Here is a 24838-nt window from a genome sequence, read left to right on the forward strand (position 1 = left end):
GAAACCTATAACATGTTTTTGTTGAGCCCATGCTGCCTGCAAGTCATCATTCCTTCTCTGTTTGTGGTCCAAGAGAACAGATTGTTTATCTGATCATTTCTTAGTGCTTACAGATCTCTCGGCTTCCCTGCATGGTTTTATGCGTTCAAGCAACTTCTATGACAAATTGATGCCAAGCATGTGTCAAAATTTTAGATCAAACTTGCTGGAAGGCAAGCGTTCCCGAACTAGCCAACTGAAGTATTTCTCTCTTGGTAGAGATATTTATAGGGAAGAAAAGGACTCCAACTTAAAGATATTAGGCTGGTCCATCAACTGGGTTGGCAACCTTAATTCCTCAGGAGTTCTTGACCTCATTGAAGTCTCTCCGAAAACTCCTCATTTATCAGGGATGCTAACTGCTTTCTAGATGGATTGATAGTCACATTAGATCCAGCGTTCTACCCTGGCTCAGGTTGGTTCCTCTTCCTATTTCTAGAAAATATGTATTTAGGAAATGCAATTTAACTTCAGTATTAATCTAATATGTATACATAACATAAATGGTATTGTCCATAGGAAACCATTCAACATTCTTGGGGAAAGTTTTGTTTTTAATAAAGGAAAACATTTGTCCAAGTATAATTTTCAAAAAGTTAAAACATGACTCCTGGGATGCCTGAGTGGCTCAGCTGGTTGGGTGTCCGGCTTTGGCTTGGGTCATGATCTCACCATTTTTGGGTTCGAGCCTTGTGTCGGGCTCTGTGCTGACAGCTCAGAGCCTGGAGCCTGCTTCAGATTCTGTGTCTCCCTCTCTCTCTGCCCCTCTCCCGCTTGCACTCTGTGCCTCTCTCTCTCAAAAATAAATAAAAACGTAAAAAAAATTTTAAAACCTCTTACACAAATATAGAACGAACATGTGCCAAAACTGTTATTTAACTCACTGATCTAATGAAGAAATCAGTCAGATGGTAAAGCTGGCTCAAAAGAGCATTGGAGGAACATGAGTGTGTGTATCGGTCAAATGAACGTTGAAATGAATTTGCTCGTGTATACAAAACTGGCTAATGTCCTATAGAGCAATACAATTGCAGTCTGGGGTGATCTAATATTAAATAACAAAGCCTAGCAATAGTACATTCACTAAATAATCCTTGAGTGAGCCTCTTAAATAGTACCCTAGTATATGTTAGAAAGGCAAACATCTTGCTTTATTTCCAAGTTTGTGATAATTTTGCTTTACCGTGTGCTGTAAGGTGACCAATCTTAACACTCTACCGGGAGGAGCATACATTGGTATAATCTTTCTGGAGGGCTATTTGGCAATGTAAACAACTGAAAACTCTTCCTGTCTGTGAGCCCGTATCCTCACTTACAAGACTTCATTCTGAAGAAATCATCAGACACGTAAACAGTTGTGTATAATACTCATTAAGTGTTTTGAGCACCCTGTATGCAGATGGTCACCAGAAGTTGGGAACAATTCAGATATCCGCTGATAAAAGATGAATTATGGTGTTCTCTTAAATATAATGTGGCCATTGCAAATGGTATTTTTGAAAGTATCTTGGTAGTCTTGATGCTGTATGTAGTGAGGAACGTCAAGATGGAAAACTATTTATGTATTTATTTAAAATTTTCTTTAAAAGTAGGCTCCATGCTCAGCGGAGCCCAGCGTGGGGCTTGAACTCATGACCCTGAGCTGAGATCACGAGTCTGATGCTTTACCAGCTGCGTCACCTAGGTGCTCCCGAAACACCATGTATTTATCATTATCGCAATTATATACACACACACAGACAAAATAAAAATAGCCAAGATATTAACTAAACTAATATTAATATTATCTGTTCTCCAAGTTTTCTACAGTTACACTTTCGAAGCTTTTTTAGCCAGAATAAAATATTATAAAGAGTTTGCAGTGCATTCCAGAAATAAGTGACTCAAATTGCCTCTTATTTTAGGTTATTCATACCTTCTCTGCCTTCCTCCTCCACCTTTCACTCTGGAGCAATGTTCCAGGCTTTGCATTTTAAGCCGTGTAAGTGGAGAGCAGCAGGAGAATGAGGTCCTGATGCTGGGAGCTTAGGGTGCCCCGTTTGTTTGGATTTCATTCGGTTAATGTGAACATCACAGGGAGCCCCAGGCTATCAGTCAGGAAACCTAGGTTGTCTCCAGGTGTGGGACAAAGCCTGGGGAGTGGTTAGGATTCGGAAAAGGGCCTCCTAATTCCCAGTTGGAGAACTTCAAGTTAGAGAAAGTCCTTATTTCTATGCTGAAATGAACACACTTGAATTTTCCCCACCAGCCCAGTGAAGCAGACTTTTTAGGAGTGGGCCCCAGCATCACCCCTAAACCAAGTGTTTTTTCAGGAGCTCCCCGTCTGATTTAGATGCACAATGAGTGGAAACCACTGGATTGGAGACACCCCATCTGTCAACAAGCCCAGTATTCAAGGCCTTTGTACTGTGCCACCACCAGGAACTCCAAACCTCTCCTGATCGTCTGCTTGGCAAACTCCTGCTTTCTGCTCCAATCTCACTCATTCCCCCCTTCCCTAACATGAGGTATGGTGAATGGTTGTTTCTAAATCCATCTGCCTTTGTTACCTGACAATGAGGCCAAGTGAGACAGTTTCCCCAAGACCAAGATCCCTGATGATCCCCAGCCACCATCTTAGAACCTCTGGTTCCTGGCACAGTACAACTACCTGATGGCTGTCCGACGAGTGAATGAAAGAACAGATGAGTGAAAGAAGGGGTGTTTCCTGTAATCGGATAATATACCATACTTTGATGTGTTTGACCTACAGGGTGTACAGATTATAGTGTTTCCAGAAGATGGCATTCATGGATTCAACTTTACAAGAACATCTGTTTACCCATTTTTGGACTTCATGCCGTCTCCCCAGTTGGTCAGGTGGAATCCTTGCCTGGAGCCCCACCGATTCAATGACACAGAGGTAAGGGAGAGTCCCAGCCTTCCTCCTCCGTAGACTGAAGGCATGCAGAGATGAACCAAGCCAGGGGCCAACAGCCAAGACAGGTTAAATGAGACCGAAAGGAGACCCTAGGTTCCTAAAAATGAAATCTGAGCTCCCCAAACTCCCTGTGCCACATATTTCATCAGTTAAAGAGTGTCTGGTATTATGGGGCATTTACTCATCTCTGGATCGTTCTATTTAATTACACAGGACATACAAGAATATATACTTAGAAAACAAACGAATCAGAAGTAAGAAAATTAAAGTCCCATCTTCACACACCCCACCAATTACCCTCCTTCTCTTCCTAGAGAAACTGCCATCAACACTTTGATATGCATCCAACTATATTCTTTTCTATTCATTTCATAGTTATTGACATCCTCTTTATTAGCATGCTATATGCTTTTGTAAAACCCTTGCTATTATAACGTTTGAGTCAATATCCTTGTACATATATCTTCATAAATATGTCCAAGTTTTTCTGTAAGGTAAGATTCCTAGAAATGGAATTTCTCAGCGAAAGGATATGCACATTTTGAATTATTTTAAAGACTACCAAATTTCCCTTTTGAAAGACCTTCGTTTCATTTTACATCCCTTGTGATAGTCTCGAGTGCCTGTTTCCCCACCTTTGGTCAATGCAAGATGGAATAATATCTTGAATTTTTGCCAATCTTACGAAGGTGCAGAATGAGATCTCATTATTTTCATTTGTGTTTCCTCATTACTAATGAGGTTGAGTATCTTCTCAGATGTCCATTGGCCATTTGTATTTGTGCTGTGAATCACCTGTTCATATCCTGTGCACTCTTCCAGTAGTGTTTTTTCTTTACTGATGTATGATAGCTGTTTACATATTATAGACACAATACAGGTACTTTTCTATTTTAAAATTATAAGGCAAATGGCAGGATTTTAAAAATTCATTTATTTATGCCTTTTTTTCCCTTTAGGTCCTCCAGCGCCTGAGTTGCATGGCCATCAAGGGCAATATGTTCCTGGTGGCCAATCTTGGGACCAAGCAGCCTTGCCATAACAATGACCCGGGGTGCCCACATGATGGAAGATACCAGTTTAACACAAATGTCGTGTTCAGCAACAACGGAACCCTTGTTGACCGCTATCGCAAACACAACCTCTACTTTGAGGCAGCTTTTGATACCCCTCTCAAAGTGGATCACATCATCTTTGATACCCCTTTTGCTGGCAAATTTGGCATCTTCACCTGCTTTGATATATTGTTTTTTGACCCTGCCATTAGACTCCTCAGAGACTCTGAGGTGAAGCACGTCGTATATCCTACTGCCTGGATGAACCAGCTCCCACTCTTGGCAGCCATTCAGATTCAGAGAGCTTTTGCCGTTGCCTTTGGTATCAACCTGCTGGCTGCCAACATCCACCACCCATCTCTGGGGATGACCGGAAGTGGCATACACAGCCCTCGGAAGTCCTTTTGGCACCATGACATGGAAAACGCCACTGGTCATCTTATAATTGCACAGGTAGCCAGAAATCCACTGGGTCTCATTGGTCCAGAGAATGCCACAGGTAAAATGAACCCATCTCGTAGTAAGTTTTTAGAAATCTTGGCAGGTGATCCATACTGTGAAAAGGATGCTCAGGAAGTCCATTGTGATGGAGCCACCAAGTGGAACATGAACACTCCTCCTGTGTTTCATTCGGAGATGATGTATGACAATTTCACCCTGGTCCCTGTGTGGGGAAAGGAAGGCTACCTCCGTGTCTGTGCAAACGGCCTCTGCTGTTATTTGCTTTACCAGCGGCCCACTTTGTCCAAAGAGCTGTATGCCCTGGGGGTCTTTGACGGTCTTCACACTGTGCACGGCACTTACTATGTTCAAGTTTGTGCCCTGGTCAAGTGTGGGGGTCTTGGCTTTAACACCTGTGGGCAGGAGATCACAGAGGCCACAGGGATATTTGAGTTCCACCTATGGGGGAACTTCAGTACTTCCTATATCTTTCCTCTGCTTCTTACCTCAGGGATGTCCCTGGAAACCCCTGATCAGCTTGGCTGGGAGAATGACTACTCCTTCCTGAGCAAGAGCGGACTGTCCTCTGGCCTGGTGACGGCAGCTCTCTACGGGCGGCTGTATGAGAGGGACTAGGGCAGTGTGGGGTGGGCAGCCCTGCACTTGTCCAGACCACAGCTCACAAGCACTGGGACCACCTCTCTGCCCCACAGCCCATTGTGGGAGCTGTGGGATGAGGTAGGAGAGGCACCTTCCCCCATTGTCTTTTCCTCTTTGACGTGGATTATCGAGTCTTTTCTGGTATTCCCTGCTCCCGTTTCTCTTTTTCAAGCCATATCTTCCTCCAGCAAACCTCTCATTATACAATTGGTTTTAAGAGCTAAAATAAAAATGCCAGTTTATATTTTACACATCCACGAAACAGTGGGTTTTGTGTGTGTTTTCCTTGTTCTTATTGTTCATGAAGTGAGACCCAGGACATACAAGTATCTCACAAGCCTCACCTTCTAACGTAAGAAACAAACTCTCAGAGCAAAACCTGTTTTAGAAATGGCTGCGTGGGTCCTTTTCCATTCTGGATGAACAGAATTCCATCCAGATGAAATGGTAATGCCAGAGCCACCAGCAACATCAGAAATGTGTATCTTGAAGCAGCTTTTAAAAATAGAAGGGAAGTTTCTCTCCCATATGCCTTTCCATCAGTAAATGGAATCTGTCAGGCAGGGCTCATAATAACTGGAAAAGAGTGCAGTGCCTCAGAGAGAAAGACAGAGAGAGAGGCTGGAAACAAGTGCTGAAGAGAGGGGCAGCAGAGGGAAAGTATGAGTAAGAGGATTCTTTCTGCACAACATGTCTCATCCAGGGATTCCAGGGACCTAAATAAATCATGCTAACTTTGGGCAAGAGCCTTCCAGTTGCCCAACTGCGCAGGATGGAACGATGCAGGCATGATTCCATGAACAGTCCCCAGAGGGCCTACCCTTTGAGAGAGGCATCACGCCTCTTGAAGAAAAGTTGCAAGAGCTGCCATGGAGGTTGGCCCTCTGTAGTCATTCATTAATCTGATCACACAACAGGTGTTTTTGGAAAGCCCACCAGGTGCAGAGCAAGGCCCTCCCACAATAGGAGTTCCAGATGCAGAACCAACATAATCAGTGAGGGAAGACATTTTTAGGCCACTCATTTCTGTATTACTTGTAGCCAACATTTCAAAGTCATTTTGAATCAATGCCTAGTAACTCAGATAATTTTTAAGTAGGAAAATGAATAATTTTTAAGAAGATGGATAATTAGCCTTCTGTGATTTGCCTCTTCCATGGTGTGGCTGTTTAGTTTTTTTTAATTAGGTTTTTTAAAGCAGTATGTGCATATATATAATTATACAAAGTAAAAAATGGGATTTCTTCCCCATTCCCTTGCAGCATAGCCTTCTAGACCCCTTTTCTGGCTTTTAGGCAGAATAAAGAGTACAGACCCTGGTCTCAAGACTGTCCAGGCTCACATCCTTGGCCTCACGGCTTACTCTTCACTGCATAGACCTTGGACAATTTATTTAAACCCTGTCACACCACGGTCTTCTCATTCATATAATGTGCGTTGAATAATCCATGTGGGAATGATCCAAAAAAGCAAAACCCCTGCTGACTCACTGCTCACTCGCAAAGATTTGGAGTGAGTCACATCTTTAGGGAATAAGCAGGAAGAACTCAGAATTCCTGAGGAAGGCCTGGGAAGTCCTCCTGGAATGGGAGCGGGACCCCTCCCACCAAATGGCAGAGCCTGCCTGCCGTCCCCAGTGCAGGACCTGCCAGGAGGAGTGAGCTTGTCTCTCTGGATGTGGCTGTCTGCCACCCACTTAGCTCCCTGCCCCAAACACCAGGGAAATAGAAATCATCTTAAAAATGCATATTGTTGCTTCATGCCAAGAGTTTTCAACTCAGTCCGAGAAAAAGACGTACAGAGACAGTAGACCTAAATACAGACTTGGTGGAACTACTCCACCCAGTAAGCACTTATGAAGCACCTGCTGGATACACATTCTGCCCTTCTGAACAGAGCACCTAGAACTTTCCCTGAGTTACTTTCTATTGACAAGTTAGAACCAATTGTTTATGAAGTAGAAATGAGGGAAGATATAAATGATGGGGGTAACACAAAATTATTTTTATAATAAAAAGTAGCTGCCAGCTGACAGAACAAAGAGGAGGATGGGAAAATGAGTAAAATGAATCATTTTCAGGAAAAAAAAAAAACACCTATGACTAATGGTTGTGACATGCTTTTGTCAACTGTAATCCTGAAATTCAAGGAAACAAATGGTAATCTTGACCATAACATAGAGGCAGGAAATCAAATGTATTTTTGGTCAAATCAGACTTGGGGGAAGTCGGTTGGTCCATGTGGTTTCTCATGTAGGTGCAGCTGTGCCTGTCTGTGGCTTTCCTCACAGAGGAAGTGAGAGGCACAATGAGCTGTGTTCACACTGGACTTAAAAAGGCCTGTTCCTAGAGAAGACAAAATCCACAGCCTGATCACAGACTGTCAATGCTGGTGCCCACTGCCCCCTCCTGCAGGGAGAGACAGCCTGCCCATGGCCCTGCTGAGGGAAACCCACCTGGGCCGCCCCTTACCCACAGGTGGCCCTGCTCTGTACCTTGTGGCCCCATCCCCTGGCCATCACGCATTGAACCGGGAGTATGCACCTGACCCCAGACCAGCCAGCCAGCCTGGCACCGGAGCTCTGCCCAGAGAGGGAAAATCTGAGTCAGCTGCATGGATTCCCAGTGAAACTCAGAACTGCTCAAACACCCAATTACCCACTAGATGAACAAATGGTTTCTCAACAAAGTGAATGTACATAGGGAAAAAGTTTTTAAAAAAAGTTTTAGCAGTATGAAATGTTGCATAAAAAGGCTCTGATTTAAAATAAATGCTGATATGACCTGAAGATCTGTTGAGTAGGATTGCTGTGGAGGCCTTTGGTCTTTTACTGCCATGTCTTCCTCCTTGTGTTGATTGCCTATTCCCACATAACAAATCTTAGTGGCTTAAAGCAATCGTGAACATGATTAATTCACGCAGTTTCCATGAGTCAAGAATCTGGGAGTGGCTTAGCTGGGTTGTTCTAGCTCAAGGTCTCATGAGGCTGCAGTCAAGATGTGAGCTGGAGCTGTGGTCAGCTGAAGGCTTCATTGGAGGTGGAGAACGTTATCAACAACTGTGTTCCCCAAAAAGATGCGTTGAAGTCTTAACCCCCATACATCATAATGTGATCTTATTTGGAAATAGGGTCTTTGTAGATGTGATTAATTAAGATGAGATCACACTTAAATAGGGTGGCCCCTTAATCCAATGTGACCCGTGTCCTTATAAGAAAAGGAGAAGATATAGACACACAGGGAGAAGACAGCCATGTGACAAGAGAGGCATAGTGGAGGGATGCATCCATGAGCCAAGGAACACCAAGGATTACTGAGAAACATCAGAAGCTGGCGGAGTCAAGGAAGGATTCTCCCCTACAGGTCTCAGGAGGAGCATGGCCCTGCTAACACCTTGATATTGGACTTTTAGCCTCCAGAACTATGAGGTAGTAAATTTCTATGTTTTAAACCACCCATTTGGTGGTACTTTTTTATGGCAGCTCTAGAAAACTACTACCCATCAGTTTGGTGCAGCCACATGGCTGGCTGCTGGCAGGAGGCTCAGTTGCTCAACACAGGGTCCTTTCTGTAGGGCTATTTGGCTGTCCAAAGTGGCAGCTGGCTTCCCATGGAGCAAGTGATCCAAGGGAGACCAAGGTAGAAGCCACAGTGTCTATTATGACCCACGCTCAGAAGTCACATTTTATCATTCCATACTATCTTCTTGGCTTACCCAGATCAGCCTTGTTCATTGAAGGAGGGGACAGGACACAGGCCAGGAGGTGAGGATACTGGGCACCATCTTGGAGCTGGTTACCAAACCCCTCAGTCCAAATCCTGCTTCTCTTTTTCCTCGCCTCCCTGAAGTTCATACCCTACACAACCTGCCCCCTGCCTGTGCTGAGCCCCACGCTGACCCCACACTATGAATCCAGCTCCCTGATTCCGCCATGGCCAAATTCTCTCAATTCCCTGATATGCTGAGCACAATGTGGCCTTAGCAATGTTGTCTTTGCTAAAATGCCTCTTTTGATGGGGAAACTCCTCCATCCTTGAAGGTCCACTCCATGACATGCACTTTGTGAATCTTCTTCCACCGAATTGACTTTTCCTGTTCCCAGAGCCCTTCCCCATCGGGCCATAATACTTATCCAGGTCCTCTCTGCCAGGATGTGAGCTGCACCGAGAGTATCTGCCCTGTAGTGAGTGACAGCTTTGTGCTGGATGTGGCACATAAATGGCTCCCTTAACTTTCTCCATGAGCCTTAAAGAAGGCTTGATAGGGCCATCTTGCAGACAAGGAAAACTGACAGAGATGCTAGTGAACTGCCCATGTGCTGATTAGAGCTGGTGCTGGAATCAGCATCTTCTTCACGGTGACTATGGAGATGCCATCTGAGAACACAGTCCATGTGCTACTAATCTTTGTGTCTATGGCTCCTGGCACCCCTCTGTGGTTTTTAAAATCTGGGCTCAATACATGGGTGCTGAATGAATGAGTGAATGAATGAATGACTGAGCAGTCACCAAGCATGCTTATTTCATTTAGACAGGCTGAAACAACAAAAGAACAACAATTTTTTTCTCTTTTTAAAGTTTTCTAGCATTGAAGTAAAAATCTAACAAACGGTTAAAAATAAAATTACCAATAGATCAATGAGCTGCTAGGAGTCATGTATGTGTAACTCACGCACTTTTTTTTTTTTTTTGGTTTGAGCAAAAATTATCATTTATTGACTTATGTAACTGAAGAGTCTAGAGAGTAGATCTCTTCAGGCATGGCTGGATTCAGGAGCTGAAACAGTCTGTGAATAGCGTCTGTGTGTGTATGGGTGTATGTAGTATGTCTGTACTTGGCGTTCTTTATCAGCTTCTTTCCCAGACAGACTCCCCATATAATGGTAATGATAATGGCCACCACAGCCCGAGGCGTCATCTGATGCTTTAGCAACCCCTAAGGAAAGAGCTTCTCTTTTCACAAAGTCCCAGAACTGAGCCTTCCTGGCTCTGCCTTGGGCCACATGCCCAATCACTGTTCAGAGGGCCATGATATTCTTATTGGCCTGTTGGCCAGCAGCAAATCCCAGGCCCACCGGGAGAGTGAGGGATCATGGGCATGGCTCTGACAAGACACAGGAAGTGGGCAGGGCTGGATCCCCAAAGGAACGCTGAGGCAGGGTGGTGGGTGGGATATGCTTGGGCAGAAACAGTAGATGTCCACCAGGCCTGCTTCCTCTGAGCATAAATTTCTCTCTGACACTAGTTACATGCTGTTGCAGTCAGGGTCATAGCAGGAAGGACACTGCACACCCCATTAACACAGAGGAGTAATAACAGAGCAATTTACACAGGTGTGGGCAGGGGTTATAGGGAAGCCTGCAAAGGGCAGTCCAATATTCAGGGGCTAGCAATAGCAGGAGCCATTAGCCTCCCAGGCCTGAAGGTATGAAGGGCTCAAGTGGTTACAGAATCAGGGGAGGGAAGGAAGCTGTATGGAGAGAGCAGCCCGGCAGGAGCTGCAGCCTTTAGAAGGGAGATCCAGGCAGACTACAGTGATCTTACACAGAAGGAGGCCAGGCAAGAAGTACCATGTCCTTTCTCTCTTCTGCTACCCTTTCATCACCTGCTGCTGCTTCCTATTGGTTGGACCCAACAGCAAGGCAGAGAACAAGAAAGTGCAGCTGGTGCTGTCTGCAGAAGTCAGTGCTACAGTCACACAACAGGATGGAGAAGGGGGCAGTGTGTAGGGAGGAAACTGCAGCACATGATGCTCCCAACACATTCTGGGAGCTTATGAACAAGTTCATTTGAGAGAGGGAGTCAGGGAAGAGACAGCCCTGTGGACAAACAGGTTTCTTAATGAGCATAACCATGGTAGCTAGTCTTAACATAGCTCCCACTGATCCCTATGGACACTCTTGTGTGGTGCCTTCCCACATTGTTCCATGGTTGTTCTATGTGACCACTAGAACATGGCAGACACAATGTCCTGTTATTTTCTGAGATTAGATTATCAAAGATCCTGTGGCTTCTGTCTTGGTTGCCTACCTTCCATGTTGGATCACTTGCTTGGGGGAAAGCCAGCTACCATGTCTCACGGAGCCTTATGGAAAGGCCCATTTAGCAAGAAACTGAAGCCTCCTGTCGCTAGTCCCATAAGTGAGCTGTGTTGCAAGTGGATCCTCTAGCCCCAGTCCAGCCTTTAGATAACTGCCACCCTGGCCAATGTCTTGACTACAACTTTCTGAGAGACTCTCAGCCAAAACAACCTAGCTACGCCACTCTCAAATTGCTAACCCTCAGAAACCTTCAGATAAATGTTTGTTGTTTTAGGGGTACCTGGGTGGCTGTCAGCTAAGCATCTGACTTCAGCTCGGTCATATCTCACAGCTCGTGAGTTTGAGCCTCGGGTCAGGCTCTGTGCTAACAGCTCAGAGCCTGGAGCCTGCTTCAGATTCTGTGTCTCCCTCTCTCTCTCTGCCCTTCCTCCACTCATGCTCTCTCTCTCTCTCTCTAAAATAAACAAACATTAAAAAGAAAGAAAATTAGGGGCGCCTGGGTGGCTCAGTTGGTTGAGCATCCGACTTTGGCTCAGGTCATGATCTCAGAGTCTGTGAGTTCGAGCCCCGCGTCAGGCTCTGTGCTGACAGCTCAGAGCCTGGAGCCTGCTTCAGATTCTATGTCTCCCTCTCTCTCTGCCCCTTCCCTGCTCATGTTCTGTCTCTCTCTGTCTCAAAAATAAATAAAAACATTTTAAAAAATTAAAAAAAAAGAAAATTAAAAAAAATGTTGTTTTAAGCCTCTAAGTTTGGGGGTAATTTTTTACGCAACGATAATGAATGCAGTAATCTTCCTGACAGCACCTCAATCCCCTGCCAAAATTCCAATGCATCTGATGCTCTGTCTTCCAGCTGTCCTGACTACTGCCCCTTTACAGGTCTCTCTCCCACTATATATGATACAAGTGCTACTAGTAGTTATTATCTGCTGGACTAGCTCAGAAGTAACCTTTCTTTTCTCATGGTTTTGAAGACTGAAGTGCACCTGGGCAATATTCTCAAATAGAGGGAGAAAACCACAAAGAGGGGCCCACAATGAGCAGATGTTGGCTGCTTTGAAATTGGAAGTTCTAGAAAAGGCATTCTGAGAGTGGCCAGGAAAATCTTCCTGTCTCCAGAATTACCTAACCCTCCGCCCCCCTCCCCATACCCGCCCCGTCCCCCCAGCCTGGCATCATACAGACAGTGGTTCTCAAAGGGTGGTCCCAACCCAGCAGCACTAGCGTCACCTGGGAACTTGTTAGGAAAACAAATTCTTGGGCTCTGGGGATAGGTCCCATCACTCTGTGTTTAATAAGCTTTCAGGTGATCCTAATCAAGTGTGAGACCATTACTCCAGTGCTGTGCATTTTTCAAAGCATGTGTGCACGCCTTAGTAATCAGCTCCCCATATCAGTTCTCTGAAAGGGGCAAGTGTGTCCATTTTAAAGAAGAGAGAACTGAGGCTTGGATGGGAAGTGCCTTGCCCAAGGCTAAACCAGTATCCTAGCATCAGAGCTAGAGCCTGGAATCCCCACCCCAGGACCGAGGCATAGCTAGTTTCCAAATGACCAGTTCAGAACACTCTTCTCTCCTATCCTCATGCTAATTTTCAACCCATTATTCCCCTTTCTGTGGGACTTTTTTTGTCACCCAAATACATTACTTTTCTTTGATCAAAGACAAATCAGTGTGGGGAAAATATGATCTATAGTTAAGGAATTGCCTTGCATCAGATTGTGTGTAACTTTGAAAGTTCACAAAAGGCTTCATGGGAATGCAGAAATCTTATGGAAACTATCTGCAGATATTTTTAAAAAATTTTTAACATTTATTCACTTTTGAGAAACAGAGAGAGACAGAGTGTGAGTGGGGGAGGGGAAGAGAACGAGGGAGACACAGAACCCAAACCAGGCTTCAGCACAGAGCCCGATGTGGGGCTCGAACTCACAAACCGTGAGATCATGACCTGAGCCAAAGTTGGACGCTAAACCAACTGAGCCATTCAGGATCCCCAATCTGCAGATGTTTTCAGTATAATCCCTTTATTCAGTTCCAATGGAAGAAAACTGGCATGGAATGCTTTTGAAATCTTTTAATCTGGTGCTTCAACATTTTGAATAAAATATATAAGATGGTTGCTTGTTTTTATGCTTACTGGACATGCCTGTACTAAACCTTCCATGCAAGTCAGATGATCGGTTTTATCAATACTTTCAGTGTTTAAAATTTCTGATATATTACCACCTGATTTGGCAGAATAAAATTCTTGATGCTGTGCCCTTTAACTTCAAGACTTATTTTGTAGTTTATCTTATGAATCCCGAGTTTATTGCCATAGGGTCCTGATGTGATAACTAAAGATACTACTACACTGAAAGTAAAGACACCGCCTTTCTCATTTCCACACTCTAAATATTCCTACAGAACCTGTAAATGGTCAGCATTTGCATTTTCTGAGTACTGGAATGTTGAAAGTGGTATCTATTGATCTCAAAGAATTGTAGGGTTCCTAAAATGATTCCTGAATAATCAAATAAAGATAAAATTATGTACAGTGTGATTTTAAGATAAAATATATTTGGGGATTTTAAGTCTTTAAAAATTGACTCAATTATGAATATCTTGCAGCTCATAAAATCAGGTGTGAAAATTAAGTGTTAGCTGCACATAAAATACTGTGTTAGAAATTGTACAGTTTGTAAACACATAAGAAAAGACTATTATCTTTAGAGAGAGCTTACCACCTAAGGCTCATTTAAACATGGGATTTACGCGCGCGCGCGCACACACACACACACACACACACCCCAAAAGAAATCAGTAAAGCATATTGTGGTAATTTATTTTCCAAAAATGGCTGCAACATTTCCAGTGCTGCTTGTTCCTCCAAAACTTTGCCATTCCCCATCATGAGATCTATGCTCCTTCCCTTGACCCTGGGCAGGACTTCATAACTGCCTCCATGAATGTAGTGTGGCAGATGTGACACAGTGTGGCAGACATGACTTTCAAATCTAGGTCGTGAATGACTTATATGGTTCCTGTCTGGTTCTTTCTTGGGGATTTCACTCTTGGAACCTAACCACACTCCAAGGAAATGAAGGCCGCATGGGGAGATTCATGTGGAGAGAAATTGAGGTCCTCAACTCTCAGCCCCAGTTGGGTTCCCATATGACAGCAGAGCCAGCTTCTCAACCATCAGATCCCACAGCCCTCAGATAACAGCCCCAGCGTGCCGAGCAGAGGTTGGCTTCCTCCACCTTGCACTGACCAAGTTGCAGATTCATAAGCAAAATGAGTGGTTATTTTAAGCCATTACATTTTGAAGTGGTTTGTTACCTATGACAGTCAGAATGATTTAAATCAACCATAGAAGTTTGTCAAACTTCAGGTTATGCAGGCCCTGGTAGGCCATGGCAGGAGTTTGAGTTTATATGGGAAGCAGTTAGAGGGTATTAAGCAGGGGAATAATGGCACAGTCAAAGTGACTCCTCTGGCTGCTGATGGGGTTTTCAGAAACCCCACTCCTTCCTGAGACAGTCACAGTTCATGACCACCCTTGAGGACTCACCAAGAAGCTCTGAAAAATAGTTTAAAATTTATAATAAATTAACTAGTAATTGAAGGGAAAAAGTAATTATTTGGGATTATCCATTTTAAGTTTGATATTTTCTAATATAATCCTGCATCAGTTTTTAGAAGACTACTGAATATGTCAAAACAAACGGAGAAAAAGAACCCCTGTATTCACAGATAACAGACAGACATTTGTTTTCAGTAAAATACACATCATCAAAGAATGGCTGCAGTCCAAATTTTTCAGCCACCATTGAAAAAAAACAAAACCAAAAACAAAAAACCAAAAACAAAAAAACCCCACCAAACCTAAAAAACATAGAAGGATGTGTCCTCTGAATCATAATGTGCTGAGTACTGGGGGTGGGGGGTGGGGGGGGGGAGTGAGTCATCATACAGTGAATGTGAAATGTATAAGGATAATTAGTGGGTTGATGGAATATAGAGACAAAAAGATACAATAAGAGCCACTATTTTGGCATTACAAATGAATCTGAAAAGGGTGAAGATTTTCATTGTTTTGCAACTAGTATACCAAAATTGGCTCCTACATTCCACAGGCCCTGATAACATTCTGTTTCAGACCTTTCCTAGGGACATGGGCACTGTCTGTTGAATGTGTAAAATGGATGTGTCACAAAATAGATTTGTTCCTGCAAGGTAGCACAACAAAAATATAAATAAACCAAGAAATAAAATAGTATTTTTAAAGTTCTGGCTTAAGAGTGCAGAGGCAGGCCTAGCTTCCTCCTAACTTGCTGTGTGACCTGGAGCGCCTTCTCTCCCTTTTCCAAGCCTAAGGTCCCATCCGTAAAAGGGGGTTAAACTCATTGATTTCAGTTCAAACACCCTTGGAGACTCTTTTCCCTGTGTCCTTTCTAGGAGTAAATAAGGACATAAACAGCATCCACATATGACAGGAACTCTTGTATTTTGTAAAACAACTAAAATGAGGACCTAATTTGTAACATGAGTCATCGTTTCCCTAGGCTAGAGACTACCCACTCCTTCCAACTCATTCATTTGTTTAGTGTTTAGATTTTCATAATCAGTGTTGTGATTACTGCTAAGTAACAGAACTACCCCGAAATGTAATGACTTGAAATAACCATTTCAATTTGCTCATGGCTTTGTGTGTCAGGAATCTGGGAAGGACTCGTGTGTGTAGCAGCCGGTCTCTCTCAAGCTGGTATGGTTTAGGGCTGGCAACCCCACTTTCAAGATAGTTCCCCCACTCACATGCCTGGCACACTGATGGGGCAGCTGACAGGCTCTGCTGGGTCTCTCCATGTGGTCCTCGAGCGTGGTGGTCTCAAAATAGACTTCTAACAGGACATCTGTTAGAAGAGACAGGAAGGGGGAGTTGTCAGTTTCTGAAGGCTGGGGCAGTGGCTCTTCTACCATATCCTATTGGTAAAGTTGCTACAGAGCCCATCTGCATTCAAGGGGAAGAAACATAGACACAACCCATTGGTGGGAAGAATGTAAAACAATTTGTGACCATTCTAAATCTACCTCAAAGGAGACTGCAATATTGATAGTTTTTATTTATTATTATTGGGCATAGTGACTCAATTAATCTTTCCAATAACTCTATGAGACAGAGATCTATATTACCTGAATTTCACAAAAGAGGAAACAAAGACATTAAGGTTAAACCACAGGCTCAAGCCCACTCAGTTGTAGGAGCCAGGTTTTGAAACCAGGCAGTGTGTGCATGGTAAATCAATGAATTAACTAGGCTTTCTTATCACAACTTCATGTAATCATTAACATCAGTAATGAAGCATATTGCAAGCACTATGCAAGAGTGTGGACTTTCTATATTTCAAATAAACACCCCTTCTCAGGTGTGGATGGTCCCAGCTGCCTTTTTGGTATGGGTTTATGGATCCAGAAGATGGTGCCTGTGGGTGAGTGAGGGGTTGAGCAAAGGCACCTTCTGCAGGAATCTTTGGTACCCTTAATTGAAATCTATTGGCCATAGATGAATGGGTTTATTTCTAGACTCTTAATTCTATTCCACTGATCTCTAGATATGTCTATCATTAAGCTAAAGCAAGTACCACATTGTCCTGATAACTGTAGCTTTGTTGTAAGTTTTGAAATTAGGAAGTGTGAGTCTTCTTTGTTCTTACTAAAATTGTTTTGGTATTATGAGTCCTTTGCCATCCCGTATGAATTTTAGGGTCAGCTTGCCAGTATCTGCCAAAAAGACAATGGAATTTTCACAGGGATTGCATTCATGTGATAGATCAATTTAGGGAATGTTGCTATTCTAACATTAAGTCTTCCAATTCATGAATACAGGATGTCTTTCCATTTATTTAGGTATTCTTTACTTTCTTTCAGTGAGGTTTTATATTTTTTGGGTACAACTCTTATACCTCTTTTGTTAAATTTATTTCCAAGTATTCTTTACTTTTGTGGATGCTATTATAAATGGAATTTTCATTTCATTTTTGGATTGTTCGTTGCAAGTGTATAAAAATGCAATTGATTTTTTAAAATGTTTTATTTTTCTGAGAGGGCACAAGCAGGGGAGGGGCAGAGGCAGGGGACAGAAAATCTGAAACAGGCTCTGTGCTGACAGGGCGAGAGAAGCAAGCCTGATGTGGGGCTGAACACATGAACCACAAGATCGTGACCTGAGCCAAAGTCAGGCACTCAACTGACTGAGACACCCAGGTGCCCCCAAACACAACTGATTTTTGTATCCAGCAATCTTGCCAAATTTATCAGCAGTAACACTTTTTTGGTGGATTCCTTAGGATTTTCTATATACAAGATCATGTAACCTACAAATAGTTTAACATCCTTTTCAATGTGGGTATCTTTTTTTTCCTAATTGCTCTGGCCTGAACTTCTAGTCCAATGTTCAATACATGTCATGAGAGTGGACATCTTTGTCTTGTTCCTGATCTTAGATGGTAAGTTTTCAGTTGTTCATCATGAAGTATGATATTGGCTGTGGGTTTTTCATAGATGCTCTTTATCAGGTAAGTTTTCCCTATTCTTCCGTTGTTACCATGAGATGTTGAATTTTTATCAAATGATTTTTTCCATCAATAGAGACAATCTAGTGCCTCCTCGCCTTTATTGTATTGATAATATATTATGTACTTCATTGACTTAGTTTTGTATGTTGAAACTACCTGGCATTCCTTGGATAAATCCCACTTGGTCAAGGTGTATAATAATTTCTTATGGATTGATGGATTCTATTTGATACTATTTTGTGTGTGATTTTTACATCTGTATTCGTAAGAGATATCCCTGGTGTACAATGCTTTCTAGATAGTGATGGGTTCAGTTTGATAGGATTTTGTTAAGGATTTTTTACATCTATCATCAGAAAGGATATCGGTCCGTGGTGTTCTTTTCTTGTGATACTTTGGTTTGATTTGGTATCAGGTTAAAATCAACCACATAGAGTGAGTTGGGAAGTGTTCCTTCCACTCCTTTAAGAAAAAAAAAAGTTTTTGAAAGAAAGATTGGTAATTCTTTACATGTTTTGCAGAACTCACCACTGAAGTCTTCTGGTCCTAAGCTTCTCTTTTTGAAATATTTTATTACTAATTCAACGTCTTTACTTGCTATGGTCTACTCAGATTTTCTGTTATCTTCCTGAAACCGTTTTGATAATTTGTCTTTCTAAAAATGTGTCCATTTTGTCTAGGTTAGCAAATGTGTTGGTATGTAATAATTTGTGTTATTTATTCTTTTATAATTCTTTTTATTTTTATGAAGTCAGTAGAATGCCCCCTCTTCATTCCTGACTTCAGTGAGTATTTTTTTCTTCTTGGTCATTCTAACCACAGATTTATCAACTGTGTTGATCTTTTCAAAGGAACAATTTTGTTTTGTTGGTTTTTCTCTAAGGTGTTTTGAATCTCTACTTCGTTTATTTCGGCTATAATATATTTATTATTTCCTTTCTTCTGCTTGCTTTGGGTTTAGTCTGCACTTCTTTTTTCTAGTTTTTTTTAAGGTCAAAGATTAGGTTACAGAATTGAGACCTTTCTTTCTTTTTATGTTTACAGCTAGATTTCCCTCTAAGCACTGCTTTCACTGCATCTCATAAGTTTTGGAATGTGGTACTTTTGTTTTCATTTATCTCAGATATTTTCTAGTTTATTTCTTGACCCATTAGTTATTTAGGAGTACAGTCACTACCAGCTCTTTTGGTTGCTGTTTACATGGTTGTTTATTTTATCATCTTCTTACTTTCAACTTGTGTCACTGAATGTAAAGCGTGTCTCTTCTAGGCCGCGTATAATTGATGTCTTATATTCATTCTATTAATCTCTATCTTGTAATTATAGAGTTTAATCTACTTACATTTAATGTAATTACTGATAAGGTAAAATTTACAGCTGCTGTTTGTTTTCTATCTGCCATATCTTTTTTATTTCTCTAGTCCTCCATTCCTGGCTTATTTTGTGTTAGATATTTTCTAGGGTTACCATTTTAATTCTCATTGTCATTTCTTTTATATTTTATAGTTATTTTCTCAGTGTTTGTCCTGGGGATTACAATTAACACCTTAATTTGTATCAATCTAGTTCAGATTAATAAAACAAAATTTCAATGCTATACAAAATCTTTTCTCCTATGTAGCTCTATTTCCTGTACCTTTGTGCTGTCATAAATTACATTTTTAGGCACACATGGTCCTTATCAACATAATTTGTAATTGCAGCTTTATGCAGCTTTTATTTTTTATTTATTTTTAAATATTTATTTCTGAGAGAGAGAAAGAGCACAAGCAGGGGAGGGGCGAAGAGAGAGAGGGAGACACAGAATCTGAAACAGGCTCCAGGCTCTGAGCTGTCAGCACAGAGCCCAACGTGGGGCTCGAACCCACGAACCATGAGATCATGACCTGAGCTAAAGTCAGATGCTTAACCGACTGAGCCACCCAGGCACCCCATGCAGCTGTCTTTTAAATCAGACAGGAGTAAAAAAGAGTTACAGAAATACATTTACATATTGTCCTTTAAATTTACTTTGCTGTTACCTTTACTGCTGCTATTTCTTCATGCGCATTTGAGTTATTGTCTAATGTTCTCTCGTCAGTCTGAAGGACTCCCTTTAGTATTTCTTGAAGGGCAGGTCTGCTAGTGACAAGTTCTCTCAGTTTTGGTTATTCTGAGAATGTCTTAATTTGTCCTTCATTTTTGAAGGATAATTGTCCTGGATAAAGAATTCTTTCAACGTTTTTTTTTTTTTTTATTTTATTTTATTTTATTTTATTTTATTTTTGGGACAGAGAGAGACAGAGCATGAACAGGGGAGGGGCAGAGAGAGAGGGAGACACAGAATCGGAAACAGGCTCCAGGCTCCGAGCCATCAGCCCAGAGCCTGACGCAGGGCTCGAACTCACGGACCGCGAGATCGTGACCTGGCTGAAGTTGGACGCTTAACCGACTGCGCCACCCAGGCGCCCCGAGGATAAAGAATTCTTGATTGATAATCATTTGTCTTTCAGCACCTTGAATAGGTCAACCTACTACTTTCTGATCTCCACTGGACTCTGATGAGAAACTAGCTGTCAATTTTATTTAGGATTCCTTGTACACGGTGATAGTTGTTTCTTTCTGCTTTGAAGGTTCTTTTTTGTCTTTTGATAGTTTGCTTATAACATGCATACATTAGATCTCTTTGAATTTATTCTACTTGGTGTTGAACTTTTTTTTTTTTAATATTTTATTTATTTAGAGTGTGTGAGCAGGGGAGGGGGAGGGGAAGAGGGAGAGGGAGAGAGAGAATCTTAAGCAGGCTCCATGCCCAGTGTAGGGCCGACATGGGGTTCAACCTCACAGCCATGAGATCATGACCTGAGCTGAAATCAACAGTTGGAAGCTTAAATGACTGATCCACCCAGTCACCCTGGTGTTGAGGGTTTTTTTGTTTGTTTTGTTTTTGGTTTTGAAGTTTATTTATTTTGAGAGAGAGAGTGTGAGTGGCGAAGGGGCAGAGAGAGGGGAGAGAGATGGAGAGAATCTCAAGCAGGCTCCATGCTCAACATGGAGCCCGATGCGGGGCTGGATCCCATGAACCATGGGATCATGACCTGAGCTGAAATCAAGAGTCAGATGTTTAACTGAGTCACCCAGGCAGCCCCTGGTGTTGAGTTTTTTGAATTCGTACATTAACATTTTTCAAACTTGGTCAGTTTTCAGTCATAGGTCTTCAAATATTCTTTCTGTCCCCCTTTCTGTTCTCCTTCCAGGCTTTCCCTTATGTGTATGCTGGTATGTCTGATTATGTCACACAGGTCTCTCCGTGAGTCTCTCCCACCTCCAACACACATTCCTTAGGCTGGCTACTCACAATGGACATATTTTCAAGCTCACTGATTTTTTCTTCTGCCTACTGAAATCTAATATTGAGACCCTCTATTTCAGCTATTTATTGTACTTTCCAAATCAAAGATTTCCATTTGCTTTTTAAAATATAATTTCTAAATAATTTATTGATAATCTTTATTTAGTGAGGCATTCAAAAATACTTTCATTTAATTTTTTAGACATGGCTTCCTTTAGCTCCTTGAACATAATTTAAGGTCTTTGTCTGGTAAGCCCTATGTCCTTGAAGAAGGACAGTTTCAACTGATTGTTTTTCCTGTGTATGGGCCATACATAGCTTTTGTACGTATCAAAACCTTTTGTTGAAAATTAGACATTTTAAATAATATAACACAGTTCTGGAAATCAGATTCATCTCCCTCCCCAGATTTGCTGTCATTGCTACTTGTTACAGAATTCTGAATGAATAGAATAACAAATTCTGTAAAGTCTGCATACTTTGCCATGTGTGGTCAATGAAATTTTTTACTCAGCTTAGCAGCTGGCTAATGATTAGACATTTCCTCAAACCCCCGCAACAACAACAACAATAACCACAACAACATAAAATTTCCCAGTTTTTGCCAAGGGGCTGTGTGTGTATGTGTTAAGGTATGCCTTCCTAACAGCCTAGCAGTTGAAAACTAGCTTCCACTTGTTTGTACAGCCTCAAAATTAGCCACAGGTGAGAGCTTAGGGTGGCCTTAGGTCTTTCACAGGTGGCAACAGCCCCGTGTGTGCATATGACATTGTAGATTCCTAGAACTATGTAAGAGCTTTTCAAAGCTCCTGTGGATATCGATTCCCTCGGCTTTTCCTTTTCAACTCTTTGGTTAGTCTATTTGCTTGACTCAGCTCTTTTCAATCACCTAAGGCGAGTGCAACATTAAGAGTCTTGCCTACAAATGTTTTTAACAAACACCCCTCCAATGAGAGTACTTTTTATACTGGGTCCACTCTGAGTTAGTTCAACTACAGACAGCCTTATAAATGAGGTATTCCAGGAAACCATCAGGCAGGCCAAACAATGGCATCTCTTTGGGAATGAGGCTTCAAAAGAGCTCTAGCTTTGTTTTGTTCTCTCTGGTGACTAATAGACTGCATTGGGAATGTGGACTGTTAGCCATCTGCTACTGCAGAGCTGGAATGAGGAATGGCATTAGAGCAAGTTAAAATGTCACTACGGTCACTGTTCTTACAGGTCCTTCCTCTGCCATTTTCACTGACATCAGTTAGTAAAAGCTATTTGACCACTTAGTGTCTAATCCTATTAGTTACCTAACTGCAGGCAATTGACAGACTTCTTCCCATGCCTACACATTTATTGCTACCTAGAGGTAGACTGAGACAAATGCCTTCAACAGAATCTCCTATCCCTTGAATTCTCCTCATTCACATTTTCTCAGATTTTAGCATTTCTTACCATGCATATCAGAACCACAAGCTACTTTTCTCTCCTGTGTGCTGGGTCCTGTCATCTTTGTGGCAGACATAAGGGCTCAAAAGCAGGTTATACAAGAAGCAGGTCATGTAAAAAACTTACCTATCAACATAAAAAATGCACTTTGATTATTTCTACTAGGTCTGAGACAGTGTTACTCATAGCACCCGCTATTATTTTGGGTACCAGAAATGAACTTCCCATTTTGGTGGGGGAGGGTTGGCCAACTATTACATTAGCATAGAGCTCAAGTTTGAGAGCTTAGTGCTAACCTGTCCAACCTTAAGCATTGTGCCATCTTCATTTTTAGTTGGAAGGTGAAGCAAGTTACATGCCATGGACTGGGGAAGGTTGACCCAGCAGGCATCTAAGAAACACTTTCAATCAACCCAGATCAAATGATAATCGATCCCTAGGTTGACCTATGACATGCTTTTGGGTCAGTTAGCCTCAGCAGAATCCCCTGGTTTACTTTTGTGGATTAGCTCACCCTCTCAATCTATCCTTTCCTGCTTTTATTATTTTGTTACTTCAACATTCTTCCACTTTCTCAGCAAAATCTGTGTCTCACATCAGAATATTTGTGTAATCCCCTGGTGCACAAATGGCAAAGCATTCTTTATCCTCAAGGACCTCTCCCTCCTATCCAGGTATTCTCACAAATCCTTCTTTACAGAGTAATCACGTTCTGTCATCTTTCTTGTCTGTCTCCCCAACTAAAACATGAGCTTCTTGATGGCAGTGACCTCACCAGGTTTATTATTGTATCCCTGGTACTGCTCCAGTATTTAAACAGTATTTGTCACAGTATATGTACTCAAGAAGTGTTTGCTAAAGGGCTAAATAGGCCTTAAAAGTAAAAACGTGGGGCACCTGGGTGGCTCAGTCGGTTCAATGTCTGACTTTGGCTCAGGTCATGATCTCACGGTTCGTGAGTTTGAGCCCCACGTCGGGCTCTGTCCTGACAGCTCAGAGCCTGGAGCCTGCTTCGGATTCTGTGTCTCCCTCTCTCTCTGCCCCTCCCCCATTCACGCTCTGTCTCTCTCAAAAATAAACAAATATTAAAAAAAAGTGAAAATGCAGTTTTTCTTAAAGTTTAGAGAAGGGTAAAGAAAAGAAAAGATTTTAAGATTAAACTACTGGCTTTTCTAATTAAGGAAATAGCACTTGAGCCTGTATTTCAGTCCTAATTTAAGAGAGAAGACCACTAAAAATCTTAAGTGCAAGAGAGTAAAATAACCATAAAGAAATGAGAACACAAAAAAGAAAAATGAAGTGGAGAAATAGAGACTTACACAAGTGCTGGAGAGGGTGAGATGGAGAAATGATCTAGATAGAGTGGAGCACTTTATACACTAGCTTTTTTTTTTTTTTTGCCTTAAAAGTAAGTCACTTAGCCAAGCTTTACTTTCTATCTTCCATTAGACTGGGCTCTGGTTTGAAAGGGATGGTCACAGTTAAGATCCAAAAGGGGACTGGTACTACATTCTTCTGGAGTTTTAGGTAGGCAAAGAGTTGACTTCACCACCTCTGGAAAAGGGCAAATCCAACACCTAACCAATCAGTTCTGCACTGTCAAAAACTTTACAATTCAAAATAAAGTCTTGCTACCCAGTTTTATATCTGAACCACCTACACCACCAGAAGGGGGACCACAAGAAAGGAAGGAGCCAGAAAACAAAAGACTACCAAGAATGCCCATGGACAAATTGCAAACAATGACAGACTGGTTGACTCATCAGTTCAGGGCTAAGTGAATTGTGGGAACTGAACTCAAACTATCCCTCCCCAGTGGGCAGAGCCAAATGGCCCCATCCCACTGAGGCTGGGTTGGCCATGTGACTTGCTCTGGCCAGTGGAGTATTAGCACATGTGACGCACGCAGAAGCATAAACTGTGTTTGTGTGATTAGGCTTGCCTTCTTGTGCTTTTGTCATCGTCACTGAGAACTTCTGGACAACTTCTGCAGTCTAGTCCAAGTCCGAAGAACACAGATGGAGCAGACCCGAGCTCAACTCATGGCAAGTAGTCAAGCTCAGCCAGATCTCCAGCTTGAAGCAGTCACCCAGCCAAGCCTGTCAGCCAACCTGCAAAAGCATGAGTGAGAACGATTATTTTAAGTTGAGCAGATTTGGGGCAGCAATAGCAACTGAAACCTAAGTACGTATCATTCTCTTAGACTCATCGCAAGGGCAAATCTTGTTCCCTTTTCCTTCACTGCAACATGCCCAGAACCTAGCAGTTTCTGTACAGAGCAGATGTTCAAAAAACATCTGTTGTGGTCACATTTATGTTTCTTCTAAAACTGGGGACGGAGGAGAATAACACTGAAAG

General features: G+C 42.2%; 1 protein-coding gene across 1 annotated transcript in view; it reads left to right on the forward strand.

Annotated features, from left to right (window-relative positions):
* The window catches only part of BTD (biotinidase), a 29759-nt gene extending 24395 nt beyond the window's left edge, over window positions 1-5364 (forward strand). The window contains exons 4-5 of the mRNA XM_049628843.1: window positions 2792-2941; window positions 3919-5364. Coding sequence (XP_049484800.1) covers window positions 2792-2941; window positions 3919-5091 — 1323 coding nt within the window. The 3' untranslated portion in view covers window positions 5092-5364. The remainder of the gene's footprint in view (window positions 1-2791; window positions 2942-3918) is intronic.
* Window positions 5365-24838: the final 19474 nt, after the last annotated feature.

Source organism: Panthera uncia, chromosome C2 (assembly GCF_023721935.1).
Source record: "Panthera uncia isolate 11264 chromosome C2, Puncia_PCG_1.0, whole genome shotgun sequence".
NCBI lineage: Eukaryota > Metazoa > Chordata > Mammalia > Carnivora > Felidae > Panthera > Panthera uncia.